Source organism: Drosophila mauritiana, chromosome 3R (assembly GCF_004382145.1).
Source record: "Drosophila mauritiana strain mau12 chromosome 3R, ASM438214v1, whole genome shotgun sequence".
NCBI lineage: Eukaryota > Metazoa > Arthropoda > Insecta > Diptera > Drosophilidae > Drosophila > Drosophila mauritiana.
Window position 1 is genome coordinate 4,455,082 of NC_046670.1, and position 23,566 is coordinate 4,478,647.

At 39.6% G+C, this 23,566-nt stretch overlaps 3 protein-coding genes across 18 annotated transcripts; 2 read left to right on the top strand and 1 right to left on the bottom strand.

Annotated features, from left to right (window-relative positions):
* Window positions 1–109: 109 nt before the first annotated feature.
* On the bottom strand, window positions 110–2,667 carry LOC117144583 (protein SHQ1 homolog). The gene is made up of 3 exons (XM_033309858.1): window positions 2,304–2,667; window positions 1,817–2,213; window positions 110–1,760 (listed from the first exon to the last, which is right to left on the bottom strand). The coding sequence occupies exons 1-3, from the start codon at window positions 2,567–2,569 to the stop codon at window positions 609–611; spliced, it is 1,815 nt and encodes a 604-aa protein (XP_033165749.1). The 5' UTR covers window positions 2,570–2,667; the 3' UTR covers window positions 110–608.
* Window positions 2,668–2,991: 324 nt separating this feature from the next.
* Window positions 2,992–15,708, top strand: LOC117142651 (phosphatidylinositol-binding clathrin assembly protein LAP). 16 transcript variants are annotated; one of them, XM_033306763.1, is made up of 16 exons: window positions 2,998–3,568; window positions 6,151–6,293; window positions 6,740–6,815; window positions 7,156–7,188; window positions 7,413–7,515; window positions 7,581–7,702; window positions 7,765–7,958; window positions 8,021–8,157; window positions 8,567–8,681; window positions 8,748–9,039; window positions 9,628–9,723; window positions 10,236–10,514; window positions 11,670–11,937; window positions 12,341–12,440; window positions 13,610–13,699; window positions 14,331–15,708. In XM_033306763.1, the coding sequence occupies exons 1-16, from the start codon at window positions 3,433–3,435 to the stop codon at window positions 14,511–14,513; spliced, it is 2,367 nt and encodes a 788-aa protein (XP_033162654.1). In that variant the 5' UTR covers window positions 2,998–3,432; the 3' UTR covers window positions 14,514–15,708. The 16 variants fall into 16 exon arrangements, with proteins under 16 accessions (XP_033162665.1, XP_033162654.1, XP_033162657.1 ...); XM_033306760.1 differs by having other exon boundaries at window positions 3,000–3,568; window positions 8,519–8,681; XM_033306764.1 differs by having other exon boundaries at window positions 3,000–3,568; window positions 8,519–8,681; window positions 11,748–11,937.
* A 1,267-nt stretch (window positions 15,709–16,975) lies between these two features.
* Window positions 16,976–19,382, top strand: LOC117142653. The gene is made up of 7 exons (XM_033306777.1): window positions 16,976–17,319; window positions 17,381–17,688; window positions 17,765–18,324; window positions 18,386–18,532; window positions 18,591–18,701; window positions 18,793–18,950; window positions 19,008–19,382. Exons 1-7 carry the CDS (start codon window positions 17,100–17,102, stop codon window positions 19,295–19,297), a joined length of 1,794 nt encoding a protein of 597 aa, XP_033162668.1. The 5' UTR covers window positions 16,976–17,099; the 3' UTR covers window positions 19,298–19,382.
* The last annotated feature ends 4,184 nt before the right edge of the window (window positions 19,383–23,566 follow it).

Here is a 23,566-nt window from a genome sequence, read left to right on the forward strand (position 1 = left end):
TTAGTATTTTCGTTCATACTTCATTTCTTTCTTTTTAAAAGACACTCATACAACATTAACATGTAAATCCTTAATGACTTTTGCCCACTGTGTAGATTAAGTTTGGAGGTTGTTTTCCATTTCCATTTTATTTTATTCATATTTTGTTTTCTTTGCTTGCAGCACCAACAATATCGATAGATGTATATACAAATGCACAACTAGATTTCGCTTTTCAGAATTCAAAATTCAAATGTTTCGTACTCTAATGCCATACTAAATGCTAAAGTTCTGATTTACTTGTATGTGTAATTATAATCGAAGTAATTGTAGAGCAAAGGGGAAAAAATATTCAAATATCTTTTCGCATTTGGCGTGAACAAATCTTTGAGTTTGCTTTTCGTTAAATTATTGTACAATTAAGATTTAAGAAGTTCTTATTTTTGGGTGTTTTTGTGTAAACTTACATCATTTACTTGGCTTGGTTTTTAGTTTCGTATTTTACTTTGTTTTAATTTTAAAAGTAATCACTGTTTAGCCTCCGTTCTTTGACATTAAGTTGGTTGTGTTGCTTGTTTGTTTTGGGCAAGGCAGGAGCAGGACTTGCCGGACTCGACGTAAGTGGCAATTTATTTGGTGCTGGCTGCTGTCTCACTGTTGCTGCACTGCTCGATGACGCTGTTTCCCTCCGCCTCGCTGCTGGTGGTTGTGGAAGAACTGCTGTCGTCTTCATCCTCATCCTCATCCCCATCCTCGTCATCATCTCCATCATCATCGTCATCTTCGTCCTCCTCGTCATCCTCATATACAATTTCGTTCTCTATCAGTCGCATGTCCATGTCCATGCTGTAGAAGGAGTCGGTTACGACGCTGTCATCATCAGTGGTAGTCTCGTCCTCCTGTCCAGAAGTATCGTTATCAAGGTCCAGTTCATCATCGCCATGGCCATGCTGCTGCTGCGGCGAGGAACCCTGGCTTCCCGCATCGATGCGCATCTCCTGCATCAGCTCCTTGATCAGCTCAGTCTCAATCTCGGTCACTCCCAGGCCCAAGTGTTGCTTGTTTACGTCCATCAGCACGTTCTTAAGGTTGCGGGCAAGGAGGCGCATGTGCTCATCACTACAGGCGCTCGGACTGGTCACATATCGAATATAGTCCTCCAAATAGTAGTTATTGAAGCTATCGCGACTGGGATCACTGCTGGCGAACTGCTGGTGCGTTAGCAGCAGCTGGTTAATTAACCAGTTGCGACCGCCCTTTAAAACTTCTATGGCATCCCGTACACATTGGCGGCCCAACTCGAAGTTCCGGTACAGCGGGTAGGTGATCATTCGACGCAGGAAGGCAACCAGTACGTCCCGATAGTTGTCGAATTGCTCAAAGTAGCAGTAAAGCGGGCACAGTATGCTTCGCGTCCAGCCCGATTCACACGTTGGCTCATTGTTCGTCGTCCGCACATCATAGCATATGGCCAACAGAATGCTTATCAGCCCGCAATCGATCTCGTTTTGCCGAAAAACGTCGCACGGCTGCTGCTCCCGTGTCTGCATTCGGCTGATGTTGTGCAGCAGATGCGCTTGTTCCTGGGTCATGGAAGTCTCGTAGATTTTCGGTTTGTAGCGTAAAGGATTCTGGTGACCGGACGGAACCTGTAGCTCCACAAAATTTATTTTGTACTGCTCGCGCGAAAAGCGCTTCATCTCATCGACCACGCGATCTTGTCGCCTTTGGATGGGGCTCATGCGATGTGGCTCCGACACGCGGCACGTGGCTCTGTCCATCTGGAAAAACATCCGTGTTTAGTGTGCGAAAGAGCAGCTAAACCAATTGAACTCACCTCACTCAGGCCCAGCGGTCCGCTGTATTCGCTGGCATAGCCGTATCCAAAATTGTTGGTCAGCTTGTAGGTGCGCTCGTGGTCGTCGAGCTGCAATTGGCACTGATCGGTGATTCGTTTGAGTTTCCATTCCTGGACTTGATGCTGCTTGTTCGGCAAATTGGCACTCAGCGTGGGTAGGTGCAGGAATGCGGCGATGTACTCTTTGCGCCCACTCCACTGCTTGGCTGCATCCCCCGTACCACCGCCTCCGCCTCTTTCTCCGCCGGGTCCTTCCTGGGCACCCGCTGTTACGGGCAGGCAGCGCAGGCAAATTTGGTAGTGATTCTCTGTCGTGTTGAACTTTATCAACAGCGTCTTCAGCTCACGCAAGTCAAAGGTGCGACGGCTGTGGAATCTGTCCGAAAAGGGAAATAAAAGTACGTAATGATATCTGGAATTTCGCCACTGTGGGCACGCCATTGCTGGATTGCCGGATGTGACTCACTTGTACAGCTTAACATCTGCGTAGAAATAAAGATCGTGCGCGTCAACGAATATATCGCAGTTTCTTATGCGATCCACATGCAACGCCTCCGCTTCTGCCACCTCCGACCCCGCTCCCTGACCAGACTCCTCACCAGCGGAAGAAGAAGCAGCAGCAGCTGCTGCTGGCTGGGGCAACTTTGAGGACTGATTCAGGACAGGCGGGCGGGGTATGATCAGCGTGCACGAGTTCTCCAAATAACTGTGTGCAATCTGTCCATTCAACATCTTACAATTTTATTACGAGACTGTTGATTGTGCTAACTACTGTTTTTAAGTATAATTTTATTTATTTTAATGACCAGTATGACCGCCTACTTGAAACAAAAAATTCCTGTTGACATCACCATAGCCTACGTTACGTTTGGCTACACTTCCGATAAATCCAGCTACTTTTTAAATGCAGTTGGGGAATTTTAAAGTGACAAGTTATGAAAATAAAAAAATTTTTTATCTTAATATTTTAAATTTTTATAATATGATAATTTTCGTAGAGCTAAATCATTATTTTTCATTTTCAGAAGGTATGTGTGATTGTGTTCATTCGTTAGTCGTAACAGCGAACTTCAGCTATTTCGTATTGGCTTACGTTATGGCAATCGATAACTTCCCACCTTATGCCGTAAACTCAAGTCGATAGCACGCGTTAGCTCCACTTTGCGGACGCTTTAGCACATTGCTCATACACTCGCTTCGTTTGCCAGTCGCCATTATCGATTTGTGGCAGAGGAAAAATAGAGAATTAAAAAATCGCGTTTCAGCGTTAGGCACCGGTTAGAGAGCGCATAAATCGCGGTGATAAATTGTGTAGTGATTGTGACGTAGGAACCACTAAATCTTTACCGTTTGTTTAATCGTGAGGCTCGCATAGCAGAGTTTTCCCGTTGGAAATATTCTCAATCAATCAATACCTCTCTGTCTCTCGCTCGCCCCATACGCGTGTGTGTGTCTTTCTCTCCCTCTCTCTGTATCTGCTTGCGTGTGTGTGTGTGTGTGTCGGTGTGGTCAGCTCCTTAGGTGCATAATTAAATTAATCAAGTAAATAAAAGCCAGCGAGCGGGAGCAGGAACAACAACAGCAACAGCTTCATCATGACCATGGCAGGGCAAACGATCAACGACAGGCTGCTGGCCGCCCGTCACAGCCTTGCGGGCCAAGGACTCGCCAAGTCCGTTTGCAAGGCCACCACGGAGGAATGCATTGGCCCGAAGAAGAAGCACTTGGACTGTGAGTGGCCCTGTCTATCTCTTTCCCTTGCCCACTCCCTCGGTCTCACATTGCGTAAATCACCGTTACATTTCCTTGTTATCACACAGAGAGAAAAGAGGCACAGCCTTGTGCTACCTCTGAAAATGTACCCATCCAACACAAAAATATTATTGTTATCTTGTTACGCCTTAAAATCCATTTATTTTAATTTACAAACACTATTAGCAATAAAATCTGTTTAGAAATTAACTCAATATTCATCTAGCGATGATTGTGATAAAACTATGTGGAATGAATAATATACTAGAGTAAGGAGTGCAAAGAAAATAAAAAACTTTAAATGTAGCTTAAGTATAAAAACCACACAGTTAGTACCCGCTGCAAAAGTAATTCAGCAACTACATTCAGATGCAACCAGTTCGAGTCTCTTGGCTTCCTCACTCCATCTTCACGTGCCTTTTGTTTTTGTGCGATAAATCACAAAGTTTTTTGAAAACGAAACCACTGATTACGGTCCACAAAGTCCCACAGACATATACCACCACCCACAATTGCATCTGTGGCTCAGCTGCTGGTGTTTGTGGACTCCGTTCGTCATTGATTGCACTCCCCTCTCTTTCTACCAACACACACACTCTCTCTCTCTCTCTCTAATGTTACGTCACTTTCCCACGGGTGCACGTGTGTTTGTAGGGGCTTTGAATGGCTTAAAACGCCTACGAAAGCAGGGATTGTTTTTGTCGCGGTGTCATTGCTTGTTAAATTTATGCACGAGTCTTCCCTAATTTGCTGGATTTGCTTACACGTTTGAATTTTGCAAATACTTCTAAAGAGCACCATATCTTAACGACATTCCCGTTGGAATCTGGTTTTTTGGCTAGTTTAGCTCGCATTCTGACCCCCTTTTATTTAGCTTGTTGGCAAAACTTTTTTCAGATGACTCATCAGATATGGCTACGAGTAAATGGGAATAAAAGAGGGCAATATTGTGGGGCGTTACTTGCCACATAAACATTGTATTGCAGTTGCCGCAGACCAACTTCCAATATTACCCAAAATTTGGCCACATAGGCTGTTTATTCAAGTTGATTACATTATCTAAAACGCTATGTTCAATTGACTTACCAAAAGTCTAAATAAATTAAACCTGAGTTAAGCCTATATCTGTACATTTTACAAGCATTCAGCAGGTAGCATGAAATGTATTTCTTTTATTTTCTATATTTTCGTTTGTTAACAACTTTTGTCGTATGATAAAACCAGTTGTGTGTTCACGGAAACAACAACACTTAATGAGTTTTAACCGATTCAAAAGATCCCAGAATATTTAAGCCAGCTACACAAGTGGGAAATAATTATTAAAATTAAGTATCAATGGACTGCCCTTTTCCACTACAGTGGGCACTCGTTACCCGACCAATTTATTTATTTATTTATTTGAGAGCATAAGCATATGGACTGAGACCAGCGATAACTACGCTACAGAAGTCGCCATCAGCTTTTGATATCCAAGCACTGTAAATATTTTCGAAATATATGTGAATCAGTGAATATTTCAAAATGGGGCGCATACGAATTTTAACTAAATAACTCATTCAAAACTCAGCGATTTCCACTTTCTTGTCATAAATAAAGGGACATACCCAGGCCACTGTGCTCGTTAAGAAACTCACCAGTTTCGTTTACAAGGGCCAATCAATTTTCCACATTTACTGTTTATTGAAATTTGTTCTTATTTATGTATGAATGAATCACTGGCCTGGCGCCCGCCAGCTTTTCCAAACAAAATGAAGCAAAAGGCCGGCGAACATCTGCTCTGACATTTGCAATGTGCAACGCCCCTCGAATCCCATGCAATTATTTTGCTCAGCGACAAACACTTTCCAACCGAAATTGATTCGACTGGCAACGCATGATAGTAGACACAATGGGATTCAGCGCTTATCATCGACACTTTTCCGTCAGTATTTAGCTTGAATGGCGGCTGCAGCTGAAAGCGCCGATGATAAGGCAACAACGACTAAGAGTCGCGACCGATAATGGGACGCAAAAAACAACATGATTAAATTTATGGGTGGTTCGGTCTTGCAGCTCACAAGCGAACACAATAATAATAATAATAATCTTTACAGAAACATTGTTGGTTTCTAAAACAGATAAATTGACTCTTTAAGTTTTATGTAGCTTCTCAAGCATGTAAACATTTGTTGTTTTGCTTATAGGAAAGGAATTTTTGTAAAAAAAAATACACTGTTGATTAAATCTAGGTGATAGTAACTAATAGTTGTCGGTGGTAATATCGAATTTGTGATTGATTTTTCAAAAAAATGTTTGGAAAATTAAATATCAAGTTAATCGCAACCAAAAGTAAAGCTGAGTTGGACGTATAAAATTAAGGAAAAAAGCAAATGGTTCAATAATCGAAAATTACAAAAACTCTTTATTAATTATTTAGTAATGGAAGATAGTAATGGAGAAACTTATATAAAGCTTTGTTTGTTAAAAAAAGGATTTGTATTTTTTTTTTAAATCCATGCAAATGTTAAATTCTTTTGTGCTTGCGTTTTAATAATAAAGGTATTTTTTTTATTTAATTGCAGATTTGGTGCACTGCACAAACGAGCCGAATGTGTCGATACCTCATCTGGCCAATTTACTTATCGAGCGTTCACAGAATGCCAACTGGGTCGTCGTCTACAAGTCGCTGATAACCACACATCATCTGATGGCATATGGCAATGAGGTTTGTATTTGTGCAATTATCGGTATCTAGTGTTTGTGCGAAGCTTAGGGGCGTATTACAAATAGGTTTTTACTTTCATTTAAGCGTTCGAAATGAGGTAATCTACTTTGTTTGATTTGATATGCAGATGAACAGGTCACGTACATCATGAGATTCTTATTATTTGCCTTTTTTTAGCTTTAATGGTAACTAATTACTGGGGAATTACTCTTTTTGGTTGACCTCTGACTAAGCTTATCGTCATTTACTTTCAGTTTCTGTTCGTTCAGTTTTATTTCTTGGTATTTGGTGACATAGAAAGTTGTTTTCATTGAAAAATAAATAAATAAATAAATGTTGAATTTTTAACATATAAACATTAATATATCCTTCCATGTTATTTGCAATTTATTTTTATCTAAATAATATTTAACAGCACTCCTATTGTTTTTCCTACATTTTTTCAGCGATTTATGCAATATCTTGCCTCTAGCAATTCTACATTCAATCTCAGCTCCTTTCTGGACAAAGGAACTGTACAAGGTATAACAAAGCCACCCTCTTAAAACTCCCAAATTATTGTTTCAAACACATGGACTGTATTCAATCGATTTACCTATTTCAAATTATTAACTAATACCTACATTTTGATCATTCCTCTCTCATTCTCTCCTTCAACTCATGCGAATGCTGCGCGAACGTTTGGCTTGATCATTTGTACTTTTATTTAATTAACAACAATTTCTAAACCAAAAATATTAATACCGAAATGCGCTGCTTACTGACCTACATACCGCACACTACATGCTGGCTAACAACAACTGAAAAATGCAATTATCCAAACTAAATATTCAAAATCAAACAATATGAACCTTATATACAGATGGTGGCATGGGCGTTCCTGGTGGCAGAATGGGTGAGTATTATACAGAAGCTATTAGCAATTGGATACAACTTTCCTTATTTGGCTAGAGGCGTTGAATTCCTTACTGGTTGTTACTAAAATTTGTTTTACTTATGATTTAGAGCGAAATTAACTAACCAAAAGACCATTCTTCTTAAGTTTCGTATTTGGCATTGCCCAAAATTTGTGTGACCTATATTGTTGGAGACCTATACTATAATTTGCCAAATCAACAGGTTACGATATGTCTCCCTTTATTCGGCGCTACGCCAAGTATTTGAATGAGAAATCGCTCTCCTATCGAGCCATGGCCTTTGACTTTTGCAAAGTCAAACGAGGGTAAGTAACGTCAGCTCACATTTAATTGTCATCTGATTGATTTGTTTCACAATCTATCATTTTAGCAAAGAGGAAGGCTCGCTACGCAGCATGAACGCGGAAAAACTTCTAAAGACTTTGCCAGTTTTGCAGGCACAATTGGATGCACTTTTGGAGTTCGACTGCCAATCCAACGACTTGTCCAATGGTATGTACCATATATATTTCCAAATTAAATTGTAAAATTATAACGATTTTCATATTTTTCAGGCGTCATCAATATGAGCTTTATGCTCTTGTTCCGCGATCTCATACGATTGTTTGCTTGCTACAATGATGGCATCATAAATTTGCTTGAAAAATATTTCGATATGAACAAGAAACATGCCCGCGATGCGTTGGATCTTTACAAAAAGTTCTTAGTGCGCATGGATCGTGTTGGGGAGTTCTTAAAAGTGGCTGAGGTAAGAGTTATCATATATATATAATATAAATCCTTTTCATTTGCCTTACTCTTCGCTCCCAGAATGTGGGCATAGACAAGGGTGACATACCCGATTTGACCAAGGCGCCCAGTTCGTTGTTAGATGCTTTGGAGCAGCACTTGGCCACACTTGAGGGTCGAAAAGTATCCGCTGCTAATACTCCTACACAGTCATCAAGGTTTGTTGATCTATTTTTCAGCAATCAAACTTCGAAATCTATCTTTTAGATATTACTATTATTTGTTATAATTTAATCATTGGTTTCCTACTAACAACCACTTGTAATTTCTATATTTTATACAAATTTTATAATGTAACATAAAATAACGAGAGAAATTATGTAAAATTTGGCACGGAATTATGGATAATTTACAAATTATTTTAGTTCTTATTGTATAAAGTCTTTATTTACTGAACTGTTATCAATAATGTATTAATGTATTATTTGCGATGTATTTTTGACATTCTTTTCTTTTACTTTTCTATGATTTCCCTTGGTTATTACGTTGCACCTGATTTTGATGGCTGGAAAACATTAGTAATCAGCGTAATGTAAAATCCGCTGTATCTGCCCTGTCTTCCACCAGCTCGGCATTTGGTACTGCAGCTGCGTCCAGCAAATTTGATACCACCAACGGCATTGACGAGCAGCTTAAGGCCCAGGTTTTGGCCGAAGAGGAGGCCGCTATGAATCAATACAAGGTGAGTTCATTGTGAGCATGATCCCTATAAATCACAAACTAATTAATTCATCTATCTGCCTGTTAGTCCAAGGTGTCGTCGCCCACTAGCAGCGGTGCTGCTGGCGCTAGCGCTGCACTAACAAATCCATTTCTATCGTCGCCGCCAGCCGCGCAGGCTGGCCAGCCGATAGTTGATCTGTTCGGTGCCGCGTCGGCGCAGCCCGCTGCTGCTGCAGCAGCCACCAAGGCCTCCGACGATCTGCTGCAGTTGGGCAATCCTTTCGCGGACATGTTTGACGCCAGCGGCGGCGGAGCAGCTGCTGCAGGAGCCACAGGTGCTGCACTCAATGCCAATAATTTGTGGATGCATAATAATGGTAGCATGTTATAATTTTCTTATTATTTCGTCCTAAGTTCTTGTTTAGCGATTACGATATGAGTTACATTTATTTTGTGCTGTACATAGGTAACAGTCGTTGTGTAAGTGTAGTGATCTTACGTATTTATGTTGTCGTACTCTAAAAATCAGAGCAATGAGGAGCGCACTTTTTAGGCGCTCTAGCCGCCCCTCACCCTTTGTCTGTCTTCCTATCACTTCAGCTTAGACGTCTGTTAGCACAAGTTTTCATGCATCATTATCCATAACTTAAATCATAATGGTATATTTTGTATCGATTTAATTATTTACCATAATTCTTTTTGTAAGTTTTGATTTTTTTTAAATTCTTGTCTAATGTATTGTTACTCTTCATTTTTTCATCACTGTTTTTTTCCAACCTGAAACTGTAACGACAACATCTTCAACAACGATACCGAAAACAACTCCTCGGTTACGAAAACCAAACCAATCGCAAATCTTTCAACACACGCCAACGACCATCGCCCACTGTCCACCGCCCACACTACACCCAACTAAACTGATACAAAACCACCAACAAATTTCAAAATAAAACAAACAAAAATAGGTTTCAATGGCGCATCAGTTTCCTCCGCTGCTGCTACAAATGCATTCGTTTCCGATAGTAATTTCTCATCCGTGTTTGGTAATACGGAACCGGCAGGTAAGTCACTCAATAGTCTACAGTCTTCATTCATTCCTAACTGCAAGCTACAATCTAAGCCTAAGAATACATATTTGAATACTTAATATGCAGTCACTAACAAAATGCTTATGATTTACTAACTATTCCAAATTGAGTGAAAATCGGAGTGGTTCGTTTAAGTTTACTAATTGGTAAAGGCAATAACAATGCTAGTAATATCATCCAACCTTGGTGTGTTTGAATTATACTGAAATAAATGTAGCATGTAATTTAATATGCCTGATTGATTATCACTTTTTAAACATTTTAAACAAAAAGTTAAGAAAATTCTTTGTTGCGTATATATAGGTCTTTGAATTTCTAAAACCGAATCAGAAATATGCGTGATGATGTTAGAAACCTTATTCCTTACCTGTATTCCTCAATGCTAGTTTTTGAATCATATTCGGACTTTTATTAATTTCCTTTTATTTTTTAATGTGTTTATTTTAATCGTTATCCTCTGAATGTTTGCGTTAAATTTTACACAGCTTCGACGTCGTTGCCAAATCCATTTTTCGATGATATGTCGTTGCCCCAAGTCCCACTCGCTGCTGAATCTGTTGCTGCGCCCTTTGGCAACAATATCAATTTCATGGATCAGCAGCTGCAGCAACAACAGCAAGCGGCTTTATATGTGCAACAGCAGCAGCAACAGCAGTTGCAACTACAGCAGCAGCAGTTGCAACTTCAGCAGCAGCAGCAGCAACACCGGCCGCAACAGCAAGCGATATTGCCACCTTCCATGTCAGCAGCTCAGTTTCCACCAGGTGAAGATTAGCAGCTCCTCGCCGCAAAACGAATACGAAAACAAACCCATTAAACACACGCATATGTTCCTCCGCGTGCTTTGTTTTTGTACAAAGCTTGATCCATCAGTGGCTTGTAGTGCTGCAGCGTACACTGACTTTTCTATCTCAGCATCCAAGATCTCCTGAGTGTCACAGATGCTCATCCACACCAAACAGAACACGCTTTTCCCTCTGTTGTCTGCTCGTGTTTTGTAGCTATTTTATAAAGTTGAACTGTCTGCAATCGAATATAAACTCGTCTCGTAATTGACAAGAAAGCTGCGTTGTTGTCTAATTAGTTTTAATTTATTTATTGGAAAAAAGTACTTAATGTGTGTTTCATGTGATAACTGTGTGTGATAACTATTATTTGATTTACGATTAATTAAAAAAATTTTGAATTCAGGTGAACTAATTCTATTGTCAGATTCTCTATTTGCTATTTGACTCTTAACTTTTCACATAACTATCAGGACGTATTTACTATGATATAATGCTTAAATAACACTAAACAAAACGCAAATATTTCTTTAACAAAAAACTATTCTGCTTTGGTAGCTTTTGTAAATAATCTTACGTCTGTCATGTGTTTGTAAATAACAACCTATTATTAATCCTACATATTTCAAAAATCATTAGAGATCTATAAATCCCAAATCTTTATATATACAATGCAATTTCATGTTATTTATTTTGTAAATGTTATTTTTTCTCTTTTTCTCTCTCTTATGTTCTTATGTACTGAACGTAAAAATCAAATCAAAATATCAAAACTAAAAACAAATTCACATTGTATCATGTTAATGTTGGTGGCACAAATACATATTGAACACATAAAATCTCAACAAAACGCTAAAACATATTTGTGTGTTTTATGATTACGCTGGCAAAATGAAAAATCTTAAAAACGAATTAAAACCGAAATATCAAATATCTACGGCAATCGAACTCAACGCTAACTCGACAAACATCAAAACCAATCCTCTGGGCTCATCGGCTTCATTGTTTATGCATATCTACCATATATATATACCAATGTGTTTGTCTCTGTGTATAAATGTCTGCTAAAAACGGTGCATTGGCTATGGCTATCCCCAAACAACCATGTCGTCTGAATTGTAAAAACCTATCAAGGCTTCGATGCCTTGGGCGACGTCCTCAAGCCGGCCTCGGCCAGCAACAACAGCAATCAAATGAACGTTGTCGCCGCAGGTTACTCCAGCAATAGCAGTTCGATCCTAGCGTTACAACAGCAGCAGCACCAGCAGCAGCACCCGCAGCAACACCAGCAGCAACAGCAGCAGCCACCGGCTGGCACTGGAAAGATAATAACCGGCGACTTGGATAGTTCACTAATGTCACTCGTTGATAACTTAAATATTAACAAAACGGCAAGTGCAAAGTGAGTAGATCGAGCCAGTAAACTGACGATTGTGTGTGCGTGCGTTCGAAAGCGAAGCCAAACCAAACCAGAATGTTGATCAGAATCCATGTTGTCACATCCCTTCCAGTTCATTCTCAGTAGATGGCCGAATCGTGTCGATTTCGATCGACTGAAGATCAATTTGATAAGCCATGTTCCACTTCCGCAGAAACACGATCCTTTGATGATCCCCTACCATTGATCCAATACCATTCCGAACTGACCCTTCCATATTCATGTTCCATACGTGTACATAAATCCATCAAAAAAATGGTTCGAAATCACGCAGAAATCTATTTAGATAAAACCACCCAAAATTCAAATGCCGTGTTCATTGACGTCGTCTATATATCATTACTCTCTTACCCCATTATTCTCATAGACCCGTGCAATGGAATTCACCTAAAAATACAGCGAAACCAGGTGCTAATTGGACACCCCAACCAATGGCGGCTACTACTGGTGCTGGCTATCGTCCAATGGTGAGTTTTGCCTACTCTAACTCTTCTGTCTACCGAACTCTACTCTACTTAAAAACAATGAATACCACTCGAAAGAATCTGCGTTGCCTCGAATTTGTTCAAATTTAAGAAGTGACTAAAACCAAAGATTCGAATACACTAGAATTTGTGCCGAAGCAGAGACAAAAAATAATAAGAAATATAACAATGCCAGAGAAGAAAACAAACGACACATTTCTTTACTTATGTTAATGCATTGTTTTTTCCTATCATTTTCTAACAATTTTGTGTCACCCAACACTTTAGGCTACACTTCATGTAAAGTACACTATTTTACCTAATTTAATGTGAAATATATTATCAAAATTAATGTTTATTTACCAATTGCACAATCCGTATAAATTTACAACTTGAGCTACTTGGTTTCCTTGGTTTTCATTCCATTTTTAATCTGTATGAACTTTTTTTTAGCTTGCCTAAAATTGTCTTGATAAGATTTAAAGTAAATTATTATAATTAATATGTCTTCATCGTGACAATCCCTTTTCAATTTCTAAGTGTTTTTAAATTTCGTATATCATAATTGTAAATTGGATGACCAAAATCAAATCGCAAATCAAGTCTACGGGTTGTAAGTTTGACTTTATTTTGTCCACACATATCCTTGGGCCTAGTTTCCACACACCCCACCGTAAACTGCAGAATAACAGCAAACAGCACTAGATCATAAGCACTAGGGCATCCTGGAGAAAAGGGCTACGATGGTGGGTTTTATGCCTCCACAAACACAAACACAAAACACGCAGGCCAAATACGACAAGACACATATTTCCATTTTATAGTTTTAATTTCTTTTATTTGAATTTTTAATTTGCATTTTAACGGAGTATATATAAACTATCAACTTCTTTCTTTTCTTTATTTTATGTTTGCTTTATATCTCAACTATCCCAACGCATACCGCAAAATCGAAATCGAAAATCGAAAATCGTTAACCGAACCGAATCAAATTGAATCACAACTAAATATATATTGAATCCAATCAAACAAACAACAACAAACGAATCACGTATGACCACTCACGCTGCGCCTGTGCTAATGCTGTCTGTGTGTGTGTGTATGTGTGTTTGTGATATATCAATATATATTCTATCAATATGCCTATATATATACCAATATGCAATACGTAGGCACATGGCATGACCGTAAGTCCTGCGCCAATCACAATCAATCATCCGTATATACATGCTAGTTTTCCTGTAATGCCAAATTATATGCAGGTAAGATGATGCCGAAACGAACGAAATGAAACATTACAAGAAACCATTACAATTACTCAAACAGAATGAAAGATTATAAATAAATATAATTTTGGTTTTGCCCTGAGTTGCCGTTTTCCTTAAATCAAGAAATTCTTTTAGTTTTATTTCCTTTCATTTCGTTTAACAATCGAACTTCTATCATCTACAGCACTATAACGTATAAATGTGACCTATACGCCACGAACTTCCTTCTAACTTGCCAACAATTCCCACTTGGTGACCAGTAACAAGCGTTTTCCATGCCCCTCCTCTATGGCCACCGTCTCTGAACTAAATTGCATTACTATCTTGCATTCGTATCCGTTAAATTATTATTTAAATCTACATTTTTAAGTTTACTAGACATTCAGTGTGTTTCACTTGTCTGTAGAGCTCACCACCTTCCGTATGATTCTATGTAGCAACTGTTTGCCAAGCTCACGGCGGCCCCCTTCTATTAAGCCCAAACGACTACTATTTTCCCGCCACTGATTTTGTAGCATTGCGTCTGTCATAGCAGTTAATAAGTATTCCCTCCTCCAGTGCATGAATTTCAATTGAACATACATTTTATATTCGCTTTTAACGCCTTTTTTAACGACTCTTGTAGGGAATGCCGGTGATGGGACAGCCAAGTATGATGGGGGGGCAGGCAGCAGCCCCTTTGACTGGGGTGCAACCGACGATGATGGCGGCGCCGCACAGTAATGCAACGGGCATCATGCAACCCATCCAGCCAACGCAGAATGGCAGCAATAAAGGCGTCCCACTCGACCCATTTGGTGCGTTATAAGCGGTCCAGAAGGAGCTCATACGTGCAACCCACTCTCACCACTCACTCACTCAGTCTAAGCGCTCTAACCTCATAGACGGAAAACATCAAACCACACTCACAGACACAAATGCGTAATGAAATATTAAATAAACCAATAGCTCTATATATTATATAAACGTGCAAGTGGAAATTAGGATCTTGAAACTGTTTACACGATGCTACAGAAAACATATATAAAGTTTATGGAAAAAGCAGCAGCAATAGCAAACACAAATGAAACGGAAGCAGATAAGAAAATTATATTATAATGTTGAACATTGAGCAAAACACGAAAAATGCTATATACATACATATATACATATATATATATTTATATTATTACTATTTAAATGAAAACAAATAAGTTTGACTATTTATATGTATACACCAATTTATATACTATGCTAAAACGAATGAAGAGAAGGTAAAAGCAAAAACGAAACAATTTCCATCAATAGCTAAAGGAAAGTAGCCTATGTGAAATATACCTATGAACTTTAAGATAAGTCTTTACAAAACCTGTAGTTGTGTCCTACGCCAATCACTAAAAACATACACGTTGAATTATCTAGTGGAACTATGTTAACTGTCTCAAAGCAGAAGATCGAACGAACATGAAACCGATTCAGAAATGATATTTTCAAACGCAGTCCAAGTGCTTGCACAGCTTAACGTAATCATTTGCAATATTTTAATCCGTCTATCAATGTTTTTCTGTTATTTTTAGTCATTTCTTGTGACTAAATACCTATTATACGTTTTAAAGTGTTGTTAAGCAAGTTATGATTTGTTGAACGGCAAATAATTGTAAATGCATTCCAAACTAGCTTCAATTTTGTCCAAATTTAATTTGCGAAGGCGAAAACATTTGTAATTATTAAGTATTATTTAACAACAAATTCAAGCAACGCTGATGTAAAATGTGTTGATAATATGTTTAAATTCTAGAAAAAAACCGCAACGTTTATTTAATATGTGTTATACTTTAGTGCGTACGTTGTGTTAGAAATTTATTTAATTGCTTCTAGTATTCGATACAAAACTGACATCATATACGTGCATAGTTCATTTCAAGAATGTGTATATAAAGCATAAGACGTGTCTGTAGAAGTTTTCCTACAACGCGGCAAGCTGAGCTATGTTTAAATAAAATTTATATGAATTATATAAAATATTTATTTTTTATTATTTTTTATTTTGCGCTGCACTGGAATTAATTGCCAAAATCAAACAAATTAATTGACTTCCAAATTTTTCATCAACTCCAACCCACCACCCCCTTCAGTGAGTAATTTTTGATGGTTCAAAGGTTTCTTCAACTATCTTCACATCCCAAATGCTTAAAATTCTTTCGCTTTATAACTCCCATTAGTGGGAGTCGTCGGTCCGCCATGGCCATGAATTCTTCAAGATTATACAGCAGTAGCTATAAGCAACACCGTCAGCTTTTCGCTGTTACCCTTCAAAATTAATCACATAAGCAGAAAAGTACGCTATATTTTTGCACCAGCCAAAATGCAATTTTATTGCTCACCAAAGTAGGCAACAATTTAGTGGAGAAATCAAATAAGAAGGTTGACCAGGACTTGCGGCTTTGGCATGTCCTTCTTTTGGAATAGGTGGGTCAACTCTCGTAGGCAAACAACAACGCAAATGCAATAATCGTTAGATGCAAACAATCATGTATGGAATTTTCATTAAAGCTAAAGCTAATGTAAACCTAAAGCCCCGAACTCGAATCAATGTACATTTAGCAAAATTATACACTCGAAAATTACAAAAAAATGTTTTATGACAATATATATACGCTGGTGTTTGAGCTAAACTATACTCATACTTAGGACTAACTAACTTAAAACTACACTTACTGTCTACACGACGCATGCGTTTAGAACTTGCAGAACTAAAATTATTAGAAAATTGCGACCACTTGAATATGATTCTAATGAATCGAAGAAAAGGGTCGATAGGCAGTGAGAAATATTTGGCCGACAATTTGCAGAGAAGCGTGCTTAGAGGGTTGGCTTACCAAATCGAATGTATCTTGTAGATAACCATCGATCGTGCAATGCAGAATATCTACAACTAAGAACTATTTATGTTTGAATCAAAGTGTTACTACGTTTCTATTAGTTTGTGTACTCTCTCTCAAAAAAAGAACCCCTATTACAAATGAATAAGAACGCATAGAATATAAAAGACATTTTTGTCGCAATGAATTCTTACAATTCGATCCAATCTCATGGAAATGCAAACTACTCGAGTATGTAATATGCACACATTCTCATTAAATAGGAGTAAAATATATTGTGTATTATTACAAATTATGTTGAAACAAACCCAACTCTAAAACAAAACAGAAATGAAATGTTAGTGCAAAATAAATGTGTAAAACAAAAACATATTTCGTTCATTTTGTATTATTCTTTGGAGTCGGCGTCTATGATAGTGTCAAGCATATAGTTTTCTTCAATTGATCACATCCACACGAGAATCGAAGGTGCAATAAGCTCCATCAAATCATCTTTTTAGCGAAGTGCCCCCAAAGCTACTTGACCACTCAACATGTCGCCGTGTACTTTGCGCCAGAGAGGCATGGCCTATATACCGCGTCGGGACAAGAACCGGGAGAAGGATGTCCTGGCCCCCAAGCCCGTGCATCCGCGCTCCTTGAGATTTCATGGATTCTTTGGCATGTCGTACGTGCATCAGCATGTGATGGTTGATGAGCGGTGGACCCCCAATTCCCTAACCGAGCAGTTCAAGGGAATGACCGACTTGTTGAGTAAGATGTATCTTTCTGGCGTAGATCTAGCTCTTTAAAGATACAAATACATACTGAACAGCGCGTCGTTTGGTGTTCAAGAATCATGAGTCGAAGGCCAATCGCCAGCGGTACTTTCGAGAGAACAAGCGCTTAAAGTTGCAATGCCGCGATGGTCGCACAAAATTGCAGAATATCCTGATCAATGACAATACCCATAAGATCCGTAACTTTCTCATCAACCATAAGCCGCTGCAGAGACTGTACCAGAAGATGCCAATTCACTTGGTCGTGGACAACATCAATCAGCGAACTTTTGTGATGAGAAAGGAGCGGGATCGTTTGGAGTTTCGCTTAGATCAGTTGAAGCAGCATTACAAGGAACAGCTGGTTGGTATAATTAGAATATAATTTTTATTACTTGCTAATTTTACATTAATTTTAACCCTAAATCTGGTTGTGATAGCTGCGTAGAGCACTTTTGCAGAATCGCATCAAGTACCAGAACGAATTTATTCTCGACGAGGAGCTGAAGTCACGAGTTTTTCTAAAGAAGATTGAAAATTCGAATGTGCGCCTAAAGGCGATCAAGACGATCAACAATACTTATAAAAAGATGATACAGGTGCTCGTTCATGACGAGATCTTCTATGAACCCATCTTGCGCTCCCTTAGCAGTGACATGGACGATCAATCAAACTTCATTAAACATATCCTCTTCCTGGGCATGCCGGCGATTGCGAAGTTCAAGGAGTTGAACGATGAGTTCCGAAACATGGAGGAGAAATCCCGGAAAAACCTGCAACATAAATTGCAAATGCTGTCCGCTTTGAAGAAGCCGGCAGGTACATCGATTGCTAATTTCAACAAGCCCAAGGAGGCGGCTCCTACGACGAATCTGAAGCGATATGTTCGGGAAACTCAGAGCATGATGATTCTAAAACTGGAGCTTAAGGCTGTGGAAAAAACAATCAAGGAGGTGAAGTTTGTAACACTCTGTTCGCAGGCCAAGGAAATTTATCCACGGTGTGTAATTGTAGTGTATTGTATTTCTATGAGAATGCCATCTATAACCATGTAATTCCAGAATGAAGAGCCAGGTGGACAACAATGATAAACTGCATCGTATGATTGTCAATGACATGTTGGCTCATGAAATGCTGGAAACCAAGATGAAGTGCGCCAGTGTCTTGAAAGGGGTGCTGATCAACAATCTCTCAGAGGAAGAGATTAAGTAGGTATAAAAAACTCATTCATTAACAATTTTCTAACCATTCTAACCTTGTTTTTAGTCGCTTGGAGCGCATTAAGGACCTAAAGAAAACGCTCCAAAATGACATCCAATTTGAACAAGATACTTTGCAACATCTTAAGAACAGAGCTGATGCATATGTTTTGTTAAGGTAAGTAGCTTTTTTAGTTCTTATAAAATAAGCAGGCATTTGCCCTAGTTATTTAAAACGAGTGCTCAAAGTATAATCATCTTGATTTCAGAGTAAGCATTTGGAATCTTTTGGAGATCCTTCGTCACATTGATCGCCAGCCCAAATTACTGCGTGCCCAGTATCCAAACTCGTACTTGAAGCTGCCGTTGCTTAAATTCGAAATGCTGAACATGAGAGCCGCTGCCCCAGAGATTTTCGAGGAGAATAGTTGAGCGACGTCCACAATTAAAAAGTATCCATTAATCTAACCCACTCTGCCCACAGTTGATAACATAATGCATATGGTGAAGCGTAAGATCTACAAGCTGATGAAGGCCTATGCAGTTGAGCTCAAACCGGCGACCATCAAACGAAATGTCGAGGAATACCATGCCGACTTCCTGGCCAGCCTAGATATGTACGAGCCCGTGGACAATGAAGAGCAGGCTCCAAATGCTCCCGAGGATGACATCCTGCAGGAGAACAAGACCATGGCCAATGTACCCAACCGCAAACAAATCAAGGCCCAAAGTGCCAAGCTTGTGGAGGAGCTAGCCAAGCGGGATGAAATGTAAATGTTTTGTTAGGTATTCGAGTTGCAGATAAAATTTGAAGTAACTTAAATTTTGCATGTTAACAAAAAACAATTCGAATTGCCAACAATTGGTGGCTGCCAAAAAATAAAAAATCGTGAGCCTTGCATTGGCGAAATTCCAAAACTGAAGGCGCTGCTTCCCAGTATCCAACTTCATATAATTGATCCATAATTGCAGCAAACGTTGCTTACTTTGCTGGGATCTATCTTGGATTGAGCCAAGCTGGATTGCTTCAACTCTTGGCTTTTGTCGACGCCCTGCTCTTTCAGTGGCAGTTGTAATAATTCGGGGGAAGAATTATAGTTCCATTGCCTCATCTTATAATTTGGGAGTTTTCCCAGTTTGATTTGTGGGTTGTGCAAGGTGTGAATACTGTGGATAAACCTTCAGCTTTGAATGCAAACAGCCTTCTATAGATTAATCCGCACTCGTTGGGCATATTTCGGACGGTCTCTGAATGCATCAATAGAGCCATTAATCATTTCCTGGCCACTCCACAGCGATTTCCTGTCAAGTCTTTTTCCCAAAAAGGTCAGTGGTTGTCATAAAAGTTTACTCGCTCAGCAGTCAACCGAAATGATGTTGACTGGATGGATGGATGGGCTGGATGGATCGGTTATGGCCCGTCATTTTTCTGTCTTAGAGAGGAGCGCGCACGCTTCCATTCCGATCCGCGGTACACTTGCGGACTACCTTCCTATCTATCTGCACTGTTATATCTGCGTACACGATATCACGCCGACTTCAAGAAAATATATAAGCCTGGCGCACGGGAGCACGCGAGCCCATAAGCCGCCAAATGAGGTTATGCAAGTCTCACATTACTCGCGGGCCACCATGTTTATTCATATCCACACTCGAACATATTCACGATGCGGTTATTGTCATTGTTCCCCCCACCGAAAAGCCAGACAAATTGGGTGTTGGAAGCGCTTGGGCCAAGCGAAGGTGATGGTGTTTCGGTGGCTGCCCTTAAGAGTTAATTTTGTGGTCAACTTTCGACCAATTTTCTGTAGTGCACAAATATTTTGAAGAGTTGGTGCTTTGCGGTGAACTTGTTGTGCAAATAACGTAGCTAAAAAAAGGTTATAGATAAGTTATCTTACAATAGAGCATCACACAGATATTCTGTGCATTCGTAGTATTTTTTTGTATTATTTTTGGTCCAAATCAAATACACTTAAATAATTAAAAACATATCCATTAAAGGCCAATGCATAATCGACACAATAAATCACAGATTCACGGAAATACCCAGAGCCAAAATCAATTAATCCCATTGGGCGATGAGAATAATTATACTCAAGATCAATCAATTAGGTCAATTTGTTATGGGGGTTTCTTCTGGTCTGTCAATTAAAACAATCTTTTGCTTTTTGGGAGTTTATTACCATTAAAAGGTAGCTTTTAGCTTGGAGTCTGGACACTTTTTCACATGAACCACTCCAGAATCAGCTATGTGATGTTAGGCCCAATGGCTAATTTGAACGTAGTAAATCTTCGTAAACGAAACAATTGGCCGGGCTCCTCGAACCCTTTCTCAAGTAGTCAAATCCTATTTAACCCGTCACTTTGCACTCTTGCTCCAAAACGACGACGTGGCCGTTCAGTTCCTGTAGTCATCGTTCAAACGGTAGCAAGTTGCAACATTTCAAGAAGCCACAACCCACCGGCAGCCGCTCAGTTGTCCAATAATTATGAACCTTCTTGGCTGTTGGCGGCAGTTTGTGTTTGAAATTATTCGCATAGTAGCCCAGGCATCGTGGCACCAACAATTGGTAGTCAGTCAACTTAACGCGGTCTGCGAAACTAGCCAATTTCTGTTCGTTTCTGCCGGCTGAGTCGTGGCCAAAGTTTTTCTTTCCTTTTTCTTGCATTGTTCAATTTGTAAAACGAAGACGAACTGCTGGGAGGAGGAAGGAAATTTATAAAGGAAAATGCCTGTGACGAAACGGTGTTACCCTAACTCATAAGAATTATAAAGGTATATTATGATTTGCCACTTAATTACGTTTTTAGAATTCATTGCACATCTTAAAAGATCGATAAATAATTTTTCAGTTTCTCACATTTGACCACCTCTTCGGTATCTTAACAATAGCTTATTATTTTTGTTAGAACGTAACATTTATGAAATACTTTTGAAAGGAAGTACCTATGGTCTTATACCCTTAGCGAGGGTATAAATGTAGGATTTACTGCATTGCATGCAGCACCCCCAGGAAATTATCTTGTCAATGGCTGCGCTTCAATTGCAGTCCGGCTATTGTTGGGCATGGTCCTCGTTTTTGGGGTCCGGGGCCAACTCCTCTGCATTTGACTTGGCCTGAGATGGACAGTAGCCCGGACCTGGCTGGCAGTTCCCTTTTTTTCTGGGAGCTCGTTTTTGAGGTGTGTTTCTCTCTAAAGCGCATGATCCCAACCATATTTCTTCTTCATTTGCTGGCATAATTTACATATGGTTATATAAGCTGAATTCGGGAAGGCAGCAGGGGTAGAGTATCTATTGCAAAACTCGGCTCCAACTGATGCGGCATGTTTTATTTAATTGCCAACGAGTCATACCAAGAAAAGCAGCCCATAGAGAGAGAGTCCAAAGTCGAGGAGTACACGTGTACCCGTTAACATCGATTTCAACCGACTATCCATCCATTTATATATTCCTCCGCAATTGGTGATTTGTATAAGGCAGACAGTTTTGTCTTTTGTTCGTGGTCAATGGGTGCGTTTAGGTTTCCCCTTTCAGGTGGCCCAGCATGGGGCCTAAAAGTAGGTATCCATAAGAAATTATGTTTGGTCTTAGCAATTATCTTTAATCTACTCAATTAAATTGGTCATGCTCCAAATAAATTATTCAAATTAATTGCGTTGACTAGAGGTAATGTCTTCTAAAAGACATCAAAGTAGCGATCAATTTGGGCATTATATCACCTGCAGAAGAACAATATCAACCAACAGGTCCAACTCTTTAGTAGACTAGCCCATTTCTTCGGCCCAGAAACCGGCTTCAGTCGCTGACAGAAAATAAGTTATAAATAAATCTGTGTCACTGACGGAACGCAGCACAAGACAATAGATGGATGAACAAAAACATCGCTAAATAAATACCCCTTAAGTCATTGAAGATTATGCAATTTATAGGAGTAAATGAAAATATCAAACACGCAAGCAAGCGAGAGATTCAATACAAAAGACTTGGACAACAAACTTGTTTCGGTTCTAGGCGCAGAACACGTTTGGCCGAAACTCGGCGGAACTTTCCCAGCGTCGGAAGACTTTTGGCCGAACTGTAAATTTGCTGGCATGCATATTGTAATAGTGTCACTTTGTCTTGGCCCAGTCATCTGCCTAATTAACAAAGCTTCATAAATATTCAGCAAATCGTAGATAAGAACATCTGCCAGTTGCCCGAAGTCCCAGAGTTGCACGTTCCGTTCGTGTTGTGCCGCCATTAGGGCTTGAAGCTCGAAGCCTTTTATTCTCGGAGTCTCTGGCCCAGAAGTGTTTTGAAATCACTCTCTATAAATATGGATTTCCCAGGAGCTAGCTGTGAGAGCTTTTTGCCGGATCTTAACCGACTAAGAACCGATTATTTTAATTAAATTTTATTAAAAAAGATAAAAGACCCCACGCCCACATGCCAATGGCAAAACAAATGCCCGAAAATATATTCTTTTATTCCGCTGTTAGTGCAATTGTTTTCCTAACCAGCTGCTGAAGTTCTATGCAAATGTTCCAAACTTATCTTCCCGGCAATTATACAGCTGCACTTATCAGCCATGTTGGCTAGAACACGGCCCGTTCCGACCTCCAACGACCCCGGGCATGGATTCCAGCCCAATCCACACCCCGTCCACGGACTTGCCCTTCGAGAAGTCACTGCAATTGTTCGCTTGGAACGCGATAATGCAAACATTAGACACTTCATTTCATTTGGTTTGGTCTGCCGTCGCGTCTGCGCGGCTTTCAATACCTCAATTAACCCATCATGGGCATGCGCAGCTTCTGTCTGCGGCTTTGTTTTGCGTTTGTTTGTTTGGTTTGGGCTTTGTTTTGACTTTGCATCTGCGAGATGCCTATCGAGCCAACACTTCCACGTCGATCTACAACTTGTGAGATCCCAGATTGTTGTCGGTGGCTCGTTATGACTCGGGCCCAGTATTCGGTGTGCCATTGAAGAGTCGTGGATCAGTTAAAGTTCTTGCAAATAATTGAAAGGTTCCGCGACTCTGGCATACTTGAAATCAT